Raw genomic sequence first — 13,156 nt, forward strand, 5'->3', positions numbered from 1 at the left:
GGGGCCCTGCGGCCCGGGCCGCCCTTCCCGCTGGGACCGCGGAGCGTCCCTGTACCCGCCACAGCACTCGCAGATCCACCAGTGTTCATATCGCCACCAGAACACTCAAATAACCACCGCAGTGTTCAAATATCCACAAGGACGTTCAAATACCCGCCGGAATATTAATATATCCGCCAGATTCTTACAGATATCCCGTTACCAAATTACCATACCACTACTAGCTGTATTTATGCCCCTACCAGAGTAAGGAATTAAGCCACAGTTTCACAGAATCGTGGGACCGCTGGATGGTTTCGGTTGGAAGGGACCTTGAAGGTTATGTAGTTCCAATCCCCCTCCCATGGGTAGGGATGATCAGGATAGACCAGGTTGCTCAAAGCCCCATCCAACCTGGCCTTGAACACTTCCAGGGACAGGGCATCCACAGCTACTCTGGGCAACCTGTTCTACTCTCATCACCCTTGCACCAAGGAATTTCTCCTTAATATATCACCTAAACCTACCCTCTGCCAGTTTTCACTTTGTCCTGCCACTACATGCCCTTGTAAAAAGTCTCTCCAGTTCTCCTGCAGGCCCTTCAGGTACTGAAGGCTGGTCTAAGGTCTCCCCAGAGCCTTCTCCAGGCTGAACTATCCCAACTCTCAGCCTGTCTTCATAGGGGATGCACTCCATCCCTCTGAGCATCTTTATTTCTTTGGATTTTCCCTGCCATTCTGGCAAACTTTAGAAAATATTTACATTCATCTCTAGTAGACACATTTCTCAGACAGATAAGTACACACATCTTGTAAGGTGCGTAAACAGCACGTGCTCATTCTGCTAGGTGTATTTACAGGGTATTCTCAGAGTAATTGCAGGGTACACACAAAGAGCCATCTTACACATCCTAAAATGGCTGGTTTGGTATGTGGCATTGCTCTTGCCAGGCTGTCGCATGCCTGGGAGTCCTGTGCAGGACACCACAGAGCACGCGGCAGCCTCGTGCCAAGCGCCTGGCCTTTTGCAGCTATCACGTATCTGGAAGTCTGAGATAAACTTCAGCTGCTCTCATGTTGCATCCAGACAAAACTTTCTGTATTGAAAGGAAGGAGATGCTTTAACCTGGTAGCTGCAGTACTGGCCAGGAGTGAAAACAAACAAAAACAGCAGCTCCCAGCTTGCACTGGCCCACTGGCTACATCCCTTCTTCTCTCTGTCAACCCAACCTTGAAACACGAGTATCTACAGGCAATACTGAGTGTTCCAATGGGTTGTGGGCGTGGGGACTGCTGCGCTAAAACCAGGAGACCCATTTGCAGCTCTAGGACTATGGCACTCTAAAAAGCCCTATGACTTTTACTCGCCTTCTATTCTCGACAAATTATGATACACTACATTTCAATCATATCTTTCCTTTCAAAATAAGATGCAAAGGGGAGAAATTCCCATCCTCTGTCACTCTTAAAGTAGAGGAGTTTTTCCTCCTATTCAGACAGAACGTTCTGTGTTTCAGTTCGTGCCTGTGGCCCCTTGTCCTGCCCCTGGGCAACACTGAAAATCTGGTCCCATCCTCTTGTCCACTCCCCTAAAAGATATTTGTAAGCATTGATGAGTCCCTGCTCAGTTGCCTCCCCTCCAGGATAAACAATCCTAGCTCTCTCAGCCTTTCCTCATAAGCAAGATGCTCCAGTCCCCCAGCCATCTTTATAGTCCTCTGCTGGACCTACTCCATGTTGAGGTCTCTCTTGTACTGATGAGTCCAGAACTGGACACAGCACTCCAGAGGTGGCCTCACCAGGGCTGCGTAGAGGAGCACGATCACCTCCCTCGATCTGCTGACCACACTCTTCCTAATGCACCCAAGGATACCACTGACCTTTTTGGCCAGAAGGGCACACTGCTGGCTAACTTGTTGACCACCAGGACTCCCAGGTCCTTCTCTGCAGAGCTGCCTTCCAGCAGGTCAGCCCCCAGCCTGTGCTGGTGCCCTGGGTTTTTCTTCCCCAGGTTCAGGACCCTGCACTTGCCTTCATTGAACTTCACTAGCTTCCTCTCTGCCTGGCTCCTGTGCCTGTCCAGGTCTTGCAGCATGGCAGCACAGCACTTTGGTGTGTCACTCCCCCTAGTTTTGTACCATCAGCAAATTTACTGCAGGTACACTCTGTCCCTTTATTCAGATCACTGATTAATAAGGTGAACAAGACTGGACCCAGTACTGACCCCTGGGAACACTGCTTGCTACAGCCTCCAACTAGACTGATCACAACGCTGAGCTCTGCCCCTCAGCCAGGTCTCAGTCTACCTCGCTGCCCACTAACCCAGCCCATTTCCCTTAGTGAATCCATGTTGGCTACTTCTGATAACCTTCTTTTCCTCCACTTGCTTAGAGATGACATCCAGGAGGGGTTGTTCCAAGGATAAAGGTGATGTTGACTGGTCTATAGTTTCCTAGGTCCTCCTTCTTGCACTTTTTTGAAGACTGGAGTGACATTGGTTTTCCTCCAGTCCTCAGGCACCCGTCCCATACTCCATGGCCTTTCAGAGATGATGGAGAATGGCTTAGCAATAACATCTGCAGCTCTCTCAGCACTCTTTGAACTCTCTTACCCAAAGTAAGGCACTGTTGGTTCACCTGACAATAGGTGCACTCTCAGATGAGGGAGCAGCACACTTGTGAGCAACTGCCAGGACGTTTTCTACCCATACTCTCCCCTTTACTGTCATCCAGTCTACTTCCCTCCAGCCTTTCTTGCTGGATGGTAATTTCCTCTTGGCAGCTGCTGCCTTGCCTTGCCCACTCACTGCCAGCTCTTCACTTGACATGTATTCACAGGGACAAGAGAGAACCAACTTGCAGCAGCTTCCCACCTCTCTCTGCCCAGCCTGGTGCAAGGCCAGTGCCCCAGAAAACAGTGTCTGAACTGCAGCTGACACACTCCCATGGCTGCTAGCTGACGAGGCCAACCTGCAGAGTGCCAGGCAGACAGCATTGATCAGCAATGGCTGAAAAGGTACAAGAACATTTCTTTCTCACAGCCCTCATGATTTGAATTGACATGGATGAATAAGGTATACCTTAGTAACGGTTGTTTGTTCACGGAGTTTAAGAAAAGCTGTTCACATCTCAAGGCAGTAAAGGCAGCTGTGTAGGAGAGCTGACTTTGTAAGCAAAATGGACAAAAAGCCTGCTTCAAGAAGGCCCATTTTAAAATGTGAGACGTCAGTAAAAGCAAGATGGGAGGCAAGTTATTTTAATTCATTTTAATCAAGCTACAAACTTGAGTTTATATAGCACCTCCAGAAAATAATCTAGTCCCCATTGCCTGTGTCTCTCTGAGAAATCATCGACTTTTTCAAGACACTTAATCTCACAGCAGTTGCCTGAAAAGGAGGTAAGAATAACAAATTAGTGAATGATTAGTCAAAGAAAAATGCAAAGTGTCCAGAAAAAAAAAAATCTTATCCACAGATTTCCTCATAGTCCCTAACACAGTGATATAAATGCACTGGGGGAAACCTAATCTCTCTCTTTTGCACTGGGATGCAACAGTCTATGCAAATGACTCACTGCACAGAAACACTGCTGGAGTCTCAGAAAGTTGTAAATTTACAAGTAAGATATTACAGCACATCATGAGGAACGCCTAAAATTAAATTCCTGACACAGCTCCAAATTTCATTACTTTGATAGATATGAGTTGTACATTTTTAGCATTTTCTTTGAGTGCCATGTTACTTTCCTTCTTTGTCACAAAAGTACAGCAGAAACGGTAGCACTGGTAGGACTTGTATTAAAGCCAGGGCAACTGGTTGAGGTGCAGGCGAAGGCAAAATGGTCAAACAGGACTCTGAGACTGCAGCTACAGGATTATTGAGTGCAGTATGAATCCTGGGAGAATAAAAAGGTACCAAAGGGAGACAAGAAACTTTGTCTCTTGGGTTTCCTTCATATCTTTTGAAGAACTGAGAACTTTCCTTGACAGCAAAATCCCTGTGGCTAAATGGTAATAATTTTTCCCAGCATTTTCCCATGACTCTAGCCTTTAGGTAAGAAGCAAATGACTGTATCACTCGTCACAGGGCAAGATAGAGGCATCTAAACATCTTTATGTGCTTTGGAAAAAATTCCTAAGGGTTAGCTGAAATTTTACTCACCAAACAAACTTTGAATTTCAGATTCAGGAACATAAAATGGTGGGCCTGAAAGAAAAGGGATTAAACTAATCAGAGATAAGACATGGGAAGAAGACAAAATTTACATTGCAGTAGGAGAGCCAACCCCTTCACTCACAGCACCTGGCCTGTAATTGGGCCCCAGGGTGTAGCACCACCAGCAGGAACCATAAAACACGTCCAGGAACTCGTGGCACCTTGGTGGGCCAGACAGCTTTAGGTGTTGCTGCTGCTTCATCTCCAGCTGCAGCAGGGAATCATGAATGTGACGTGGCTATGACCACTCTCAGTGTGCTGTGTGAATCCAGTCCACAATCTCTTTATACTACAATGGCATGATTAAGGCTAAAAGCTGAACAATGTCAGAGGGAAAGCAATGAATTAAACTTGTTGCTTGTGATAGCAAGACCTATTTTTGGGGGGGATAATTACGCTGAAGGGCCCAAAAGCAGAAAAAAAAAATCTTTCTTTTGTGAGTTAATATTAACTAAAAAATCTCTCACTTCAGTACATAATATAAAAACTGTAAAAGGAAAAAATACCTTACGACTTTACAGAATTTCACGTCTTCTAAGAAGATTCAGAGTGTGGTAGTGGCTGAGAGAGAGGCACAAGATTGGCAACACATTGGGCTGCAAATACTGGATAAACAGCATGAAGCTGATGTTCTTGGGAGTGTTTCAAGCTCCCGAGGCCAGACAGGATGTTACTAAGTGCTCTGACTTCCAGCTTCATTGTAACAGCCACACTTAGAGTTTTCTTTCATTGTTAATATACCATGACTGTCCTCAACTCACCCTTAGCATTTCTGAATGCTAGAGAAAACCCAAATATAGTCTCAAGCTTGGTCAATATCTAAACATTTTAACACACAGTTATACTGGTGCCACCAGCTAACAAAGCTATGCAGATAAGAATCTTGGGGAAGATACTAATACATCTACTATATCTTTATACAATTTGTATTAAAGCAAAATCACAACATGAACAGTACAAAGTTCTCACCTTTATGTTTGTTTGGATCATATGAAACCGTAACAAGGAGATAAGAAGAATTTTTCTCCACTAGGTTGATCATCAAACTGGCATAGCTAAAAGGAAAAAATTATGCTTTATTATTTTTGTAAAGCATTTAAGCATATCATTCAAATATTCAACAAAATGCATTTCTATGCAGACAGAATTTGAACTGAACTGCACAGAGACTAAGCAAAACAGTTTAAATTTCAGGAGCACAAAATTCATGCTACACATGAAAAACATCAAATAAAGGTTATATTTATTCCTCATAAACAAGCATTTATCCTTTTTTTGCACATTCAGATCAAGATTAATAGACAAACCAAGTATTCACCTGCCACAGTCTAGAATACAGTACACATTATATTACTGATCTTTTAAAATTATTGTGAATTGAAGACTATGTATCTAATCAAACAATCCTGGGAGCAGGTTCAAACTAAGTTTGGGCTGGCTATAGGAAAGAACAAAAATTTGGAATGAAGAGGAGTGAGGGGAAAAAGAACAAAGAGAGAAGAAGTAGATGGGGTGAAAAGGAAATAATAGAATTCAGATGAGACTTGAAGCTCTGCTTCTTCTGGGTTGGAACAAACCACGTATTTTCCCACTGAGAGGCAGGGCGGCTTCCTGAAGGAAGAGTACAGCACTGTGAGACTGCAGCAGATGCTTGTGGTAGAGAAGAACTTGGGTAGGCTGGTTCTTTAAATAAAAAAGGACTCATCAACAAGTCACAGGATCAAAAACCTGTCACTGATACATCAGAGAAAAGATAGTAACAATGCAATTTACTAACCGTTGTCTGTCACATGGATTCACAGCTACAAGAGCTCCTCTGTCCCAAACCCCATCAAACTTGCCAACTATTGAGCTGTAACAAGATAAGGAAAAGGGTTAGAAATAGTAAAAAAGGCACCTTCATCTTTATTCAGATACTTTTGTAAAGTCACAAGGATTCTGCAGCTAGTGGTGCAGATCCTCCACCACCTTTTTTTATGGTGCAGCACTTTCATAATCCAAACCAATGGGATCTGGAATTTAAGAAGCCCTCCTGGTTCTCAGTCCTGCTGCAATAACAAAGAGGTGCAGGAATTGGTCAGTGCTTCGCCATCAGGGGGTGCTGAGACATGGCAGGGAGGAAGAAATGTAGTTTTAACATATTCAGCTACAAGTCTGGGTGTTCAGTAACCACATCCTGCTGTCTAACATGCACTCAGCACATCAACAGTTCTTGACCACCGTCTAAAACCCATGCATTATTTCAGATGCAGGCTAAAGAAGGTGCCTTGTTGCTCACTATCATTGAGCTCAGCACATTCAGTAACTTTAGACACCTGAATTCCCAGCTACACGCCCAGGACGGTTAGCTTCAGCTTGCCATTTGTTTAATGCTAGAAAAGCTAAGTTACTGCTGCTTGCCTCAGTGTAATTGTGCTGCAGACACCAGTTTTGCTTCTGGATATGCTGGCAGATGGCTTCAATGACCACCCAAAGCCTGCAAGTGGGCAAGACTATCAAGAAATGCCTTTATTAATGGATGGTAAGAGCAGCCAGAGTGACACAAAAGACAAGAATATTCAGGGGATAAGAAAGAGCCTTGTTTTTGGTAATTATTAAAAGAGGAGGTTAGACAATGAGGTAGTAATGAAGTAAATTGCGTAATTTTAAAGAAAGTTTGAATACGTTTACTTAGAAAAATGTGGCATGAATGGTGCAATAACCTTCTGCCTACTGGGCAGATGTCAGAGTCCAATTGCATCACCTCTGTCTTCATTTCTGTACAGGTTTTGGCTAGGGTAGGGCTACCTTTCTTCATAATAGCTTGCATAGGGCTGTGTTGGATTTGGGCTTGAAATCATGTTGATAACACGCTGACGACTGAGCTATTGCGGAGCAGCACTTACACAGCACCAACACCTTTTCTGCTCCTCACACCGCGGCACCAGTGAGTAGGCTGGAGAGTACAAGAATGAACAAGAAGTTGGGCGGGGACACAGCAGGCACAGCTGACCCCAGCTGAGCAAAGGAATATTCCAGACCATCTGGCTCCATTCTCAGCAATAAAACTGGGTGGGAGGTTGGTGGATGGGGGCACTGCTTGGGGACTGGCTAGGTGTCAGTTGCTTGGTGGGCAACTGCATTCATTTGCACCACTTGTCTTTCTTGGGTTTTATTTTCCTCTCTCTTTGGTTGTTCTTTTTTGTGTGGTTTTTTTTCCTTGCAATTTTTTGAAATTTCTTTTTAATTATCAAACTGTTTTCATCTCCACGCACATGTTTCTTTCTCACTTTTACCCTTTTGATTGTCCCCCATCATCTCATGATGGGGGGAATAGGCAAGCAGCTGTGTGATGCTTAATTCTATCACCTTAGCCAGAGTTAAACCATGAGAACTTCTCTCTGCCCACTGCTATTTTCATTGCAATGGCATTGCTAAATCTCTGGCATCTAACCTACAAGCTGATCTTGTATTTCCCACTCTACTGCGATGAGACATGATAACACTTTCAAGTGCTGACTTCTTTTAAAGTTTGCCAAGTCTAAGCATCTAATTTAAATAACCAGCCTTCTAACTGAAAGGAGATTTTAGAAGAGACAGTTAAACAAGCAATGGACATGCAGGGCACAAAGGAAAGTTTAGTGGGGCAGGTGACAAACTTGATCTTCTGAGGCTTGGAGGCAGTTCTCTCTGCATAGCTGAGTCTGCTGAAACCTTAGGCAAGCCACTGAGGTTTTCTGCTCTTGGTTTTTCTTTCCAGCTTTAATCTGGTCTAACTGGAATGGTGGCAGTGGCTCCATACAGGCATTTCATGTACTTTACTCCTCAGTGATTTCATCAGGGCCTACGGACATCCCAGGCTGCACGCAGGCTCATGCTGTGGCCTTGTCCCAGTCCTGGTCTCCTGGCTGCCCAGATCTCAGGACCTGCTGAGTGTCTGGGTGCTCTTTTCCCCTTTGCACATCCAATTTCCTTCACAACACAATGAAGCCATGAGGAAAAGGTCAAAAAAGGCACACAGCTGTCTTTCATCCTGATGTAGAATCAGGATGAAGCTAAGGTATTAGGAAGCGCTTCCCTTGGGTGTACCTTTCATTGTATCACACTGCTATGCATTTATACGGCATTCAGCATGGGTTAGGTACTACCACAACTAACAAAATTTAACATGTAAATCAGAAATTCACGTATCTGCAGAAAACCCACTGGATTTATGAGTAAACTTGTGAATTTCTATCTCTGCATATGTTTAATAGTTTCGGTTAAAGCAATTTTTTATTTTTTTGAAGTCTTGCAGCCATAATTAGGAGGTACAATGATTGTGTAATACAACTGTTTTACATATGTCCCAGAATTCCCAGAAAGAGCAGTAATTCCTGTTACTCTTTAACTAGCAAGAGTCTTTGAAATGTCCCATTCTGACAAAGGTCAGGAGCACACCTGAGTTTTCTTCTAATGAATGCTAGGCTAATGGAGATCAAAGGGACCTGTTAGTAGGCCAGGCTCAGCAAGAGAGAAATAAGTTTAATTTCCATAATTACTGGGTAATTAATCAAATTGTCTGTACACAGAAACTAGAAGTGTATGTGCATTTCTAGTCACAGGTATCTGCTGACTGCTGTTGGAAATACAGTTCATTCTGCATCCAGAATGTCTGTCTACCAATTTATTTTGTGGATGGAAAACTATGTACTAGATCCAGTGATATGCACTGAAATTGTCACTAATTATCTAATTTTGTTTATTTCAAAGTATTATTCCACCATGTTGTGATGGAAGTTACAGGTTTCACCACGTGACTTGCTACAAAACTTATGACTGAATTTTTTTAAAATTTCTGAGAAGCTTAAGCAATCCCTGGGCAACTTGTCAACTCCCAGCAAGAAGGATTTACAGGGATCTACAGTGTAGCAAGCAGCTACACTGGAGGGGCAAGGAGGGGAAGAAACCAGGCAGTATCTACAAAGTCACATTCATACACAGCCCATCTTTTCAACACTTTGCAAGACCAGTTACATATATACACTATTCAAACCAACTGGAGTCAGCTGCAGCAGCAGAAGTCTTAGTCATGGTCTATTGTCTGAAAGACTTTGGACTCTAGTAATGAGTAGTCTTTTTTCCAGTGTTTTGGCAGATTGAAAAAAAAAGATCATATACTAAACACCACGTTCTGGTGTCCTGAACTACCTATTGCACCTGTATATGTACTAGTTCTGGAAAGCCTATTGAAGTAAATGTTAAGACTCTAGCTCCTTTTTACTGAAGAGCCATGGAACAAATTCTTGTGCCTGACAGTTGTTTGTAGGAAGAGCAAACAAACACAAAAAACCAAAACCTTGTAATCTAGAGAAAATCACATCTGAGTAAGAACTGCAAGAGGAGGGAACTATAGTGCTAAGACACCCCTGGATATATTCTCTTTACTTTTACTAAGCTACTCTGAGTAAGGGATTGTACTAGAGTTTTGCTTCATAGAATTCATCAGTAATGTTCAAGGTAATTTGGTTTTACTGTAAAAGCAAAAGTGTTTTTTGATAACTTTCACAGAATGGCTTGGAATAAGAAGCCCATTTAAAGATAATTAGTTGTCATCCTTAATGATCAGCAATGGAATTAAGCTTTTGTTGGAGATTGGCTATTCATATTTCTCATACAAATTAATACAAGTTTTCTTGAGAGTAACTGACAAATCTTTGTCTGATTCAAAGAAAATAATAGTATTGGACAGTATTAATACACGTTCAATTATAGAGAATTGTAAAACATGATGAGTATTCCTACCTGGACAAATCATAAATACTGCAGCAGTAGAGGGAAATGTTGCCAGAGGTACTCTACAATAAAAAGCAAGGGAAACAATCCATCAGCTAACTATCTTTAAATACACACTCATAAGTATATAAGTATGTATCTTAAAATATACCCATACACTATTAAAAATGCAATTTTAAAAATACATTTACATGTAATGGGGAAAAACAGTGAGAAACATTTTTAGTTTTAGTTTACTGAGGTAACTCTTCTGGTCCCCTCCAGAGAGGTTCTAATCTATCAAGGCATGCAACTGCCCAGTTTTAAAACACATTCCTTCTACATTCAGGTGCTTCACTGTCATAAGAAGGTCAAAGCAGTAAGTTTAGAAGAATAACTTCTCAGCCCAAATATACAACTCAGAGCTTCCTTTTAGACCTCCTCAGAAGAGGTGAATGATTACCAGTAAAACAGAGGCGTAAAAGCAGAATGACTTGTTTGCTCGGTTATGCCTGCATTGCATGATTAACCACACCACATCATTTGACAACACAGGAGACATACCTGGAACATTTTTGCTCCTGAAATCTCAGGGACTGGCTCCTCACAGTAAGGCAGACTGTGTTCTGAAAAAAATTCCTTCACCGCTTGCTCGCTGACTTCCACACCAACAACACTGTGTCCCATGTCTGCCAGCCTGCACGCAAGAGAGGGCCCAAGTTTACATGAGGCCCACAGGTTGGGCAAAATGTGTATCTCCCATGTATCATTTATTCATTAGGGAAATCCTAGTTTTAGGATGCCCTGATATGTCTAATCCTGACTTTCTGAAGCATTCAGATTATATTGAACACCTCCCTTCCATAATCTGATCTTAAATTAGCACCACTCAGCATGCAGTTGACAAGGACTTACATGCTTTATTTAGATTCAATAAATTATGCATTTATTCCTACGAACTCGATGAAAACAGGTGATCGCACTGAGAAACTGTCCATTTCTGAAAGGTGCTGTGCTCTGAACTGAGCTGACTGAGGCACACTGTCCACCCAGCTGTCTCTGTGGCTTGGCAGGAACAGGCAATGAGGGAGGTGTAGTAACCTCCACGCTGCTGCAGCTCAGCAAAACACCAGTGTGTGTCAAAGCCCACAGTCAGCCTAGAAAGTAGTTACTGTGATAAAACCTGATAGCTGGATTACTTGAGGATGCAGTTCAGTTTTTAGTTTGTGCTCCCTCCCTCCAAGAAAGAACACTGGCTTATATAGGCCCTGATTATAAATACAACACTACCACCACCGGCCCCCCACTCCCCCCAAAAAAGGGTAAAAGTAAAATAAGAAGTATAAAAAAAGAGGAAGTTAAATTTAGTCCAAATCATTTAAATTTCCAGATTGGCATGCCATATGGTCTCTTGAAAATGTTATATGGCACAACCGACCTCACTGTGGACAATTTAAGCTGGCATTGCTACCAAAAGCAGCAGTGGTAAGGGCATAGCTTCAGTCACTCTATCCATCTAAATTCAGCATTCCCCAAGCTGAACCTGGGACAATCAAGAGCACTTTCAGGTCAGACCTTATCCATTCAATTCATGCTACTATACAAAACACCAGCTTCCTCCTCCCTTCAGCTTCCAGTGACGCTGCTTTCCTACCAGTGGAGATGCAGCACATTTCCACTGGCCAATATAAACTTGGGAATTTCCCCTCTCCCTTCCTCCCTCCCCACATCAAATAAGGTTTTTGCTCTTATTATCTGTGTTTTACCATTTCATCTCTACTGCTTTGCCACAAAGTGGGAAAAATATCCTCAGTCCACTCCTGCCATTTAAAAGAACATCCAGATACTTCTGGAGGAGCCTGCAGAAAAACAAGACATGTCTTACTTTGCAAGTATTTGTGCTGGCACATGAAAAGCCAAGTGCTATACACTATGCCAGGTAGCATGAAAACTCCATAATGGCACATATATTATTAGCTCAACCTGCTTCATGCCATTAGAAATAAACACATAAAATAAAAACATTCACCTTCTGTTTGCACAGCAAGAAAGTCAATTTCATGACATTCAGAAATTAACACATTTCTGTTTGTTCTGTTTTCTGTTTATCTTTGCAAGTAAACAACCCAACCAACCCACCACTAAGAGGGCCGTAACAGAGATTTTAAACAGAACTATTATTAACCTTCTGTATCAATCAAATCACTTCTACAAGTCTTGAAAGACTATATAATCAGGTTTGCTCTCTTAGGTCCTTGTCTTTTAGCGCATGATAGTTGCTCTGATGCCCTCTGCACACTGTTTCAAGCCCCAGTTTCATAACATGAACAACAGTGCAAAGCTTCTCCATCAGAAAATTTAAGATTTTCTAGTCAAACTATCCAAGATTTAAAACTTGATTCAAGAGTAAAAGCTCTATATTAATTTCAATACTTTCTTTTCTCTGTCCTTTGACAAATGTAGGTCACAAAAATATCTATATTTATTTTTGTTTCAAGCTGTGCCCATGTAAGATAATTTCCCTTTGGCAAATGTTCCATTTTCAATTAAGAGTTTCTCGAATGAGCCAAGTAACTCATCTAATGGCATTTCTTAAAACAGCTTAGGCAGAAGACTGAAGTCACGTACGGATGCCCTTGTTCCTTGTGAAACCCGATGTTACCCATTTCCCATTTTTGTAGCCATTCCTCCTCTGTCACCACTCTCTCTTTCTGTGACCCAATATCAGAGCCTTCCAGGAGCCCGGATGCATCCGCTGAGTGGTCCATGTCTCCAGGGAGTGCTTGCTGCTGTGAAAAAAAGAGAGAAAAATTACCACCACCCAATGCATAGTTTGGAACTGGCTCTTACTTCCTCGAGTCGGACAAAAATTTAGTAGATCTCAGGAGATCACAATCTGGTGACAGTTGCAATGCAGCTGTACCGAACGCGACGGAGCACTCGGCACACTCTTGCTACCGATAGCTTCGGCCAGAGCCCCTTTCCCGGGGCGAAGGCGGCGGAACGCGCCCTGTCCAGCACTACGGGCCCGCCGGTGGCCTCCCTGTTCGCACCCATCGGGAAGCCCCCCTACCCAGGTAATGAAGGGGGGAGATGCCGACACGTCTCTCACGTGAAACCCGCGGGCAGAAGGCGGGGGCAAGCGGCTGCTCGGGGCCGGGGGACCCGCGAGGTGACCCGTGGCGCCTCAGCACCGCCCCCCTTGCCGCCCCCCTCGGCACCCCCGCCCGGA

The 13,156-nt window shown here is 43.2% G+C and overlaps 1 protein-coding gene across 7 annotated transcripts; it reads right to left on the reverse strand.

Moving 5' to 3' along the window:
• Nucleotides 1-3,217: 3,217 nt before the first annotated feature.
• TPMT (thiopurine S-methyltransferase) lies at nucleotides 3,218-13,150 on the reverse strand. Of its 7 annotated transcripts, none has more exons than XM_017730690.1 (9): nucleotides 13,037-13,150; nucleotides 12,553-12,710; nucleotides 11,691-11,783; nucleotides 10,489-10,621; nucleotides 9,955-10,007; nucleotides 5,969-6,043; nucleotides 5,161-5,246; nucleotides 4,138-4,182; nucleotides 3,218-3,363 (listed from the first exon to the last, which is right to left on the reverse strand). In XM_017730690.1, exons 2-9 carry the CDS (start codon nucleotides 12,690-12,692, stop codon nucleotides 3,248-3,250), a joined length of 741 nt encoding a protein of 246 aa, XP_017586179.1. In that variant the 5' UTR covers nucleotides 12,693-12,710; nucleotides 13,037-13,150; the 3' UTR covers nucleotides 3,218-3,247. The 7 variants fall into 7 exon arrangements, with proteins under 7 accessions (XP_017586179.1, XP_017586177.1, XP_008629126.1 ...); XM_017730688.1 differs by having other exon boundaries at nucleotides 12,553-12,713; XM_008630904.2 differs by having other exon boundaries at nucleotides 12,998-13,150.
• Between the last annotated feature and the right edge of the window lie 6 nt (nucleotides 13,151-13,156).

This window comes from Corvus brachyrhynchos, unplaced genomic scaffold (assembly GCF_000691975.1).
Source record: "Corvus brachyrhynchos isolate BGI_N302 unplaced genomic scaffold, ASM69197v1 scaffold43, whole genome shotgun sequence".
Lineage (NCBI taxonomy): Eukaryota > Metazoa > Chordata > Aves > Passeriformes > Corvidae > Corvus > Corvus brachyrhynchos.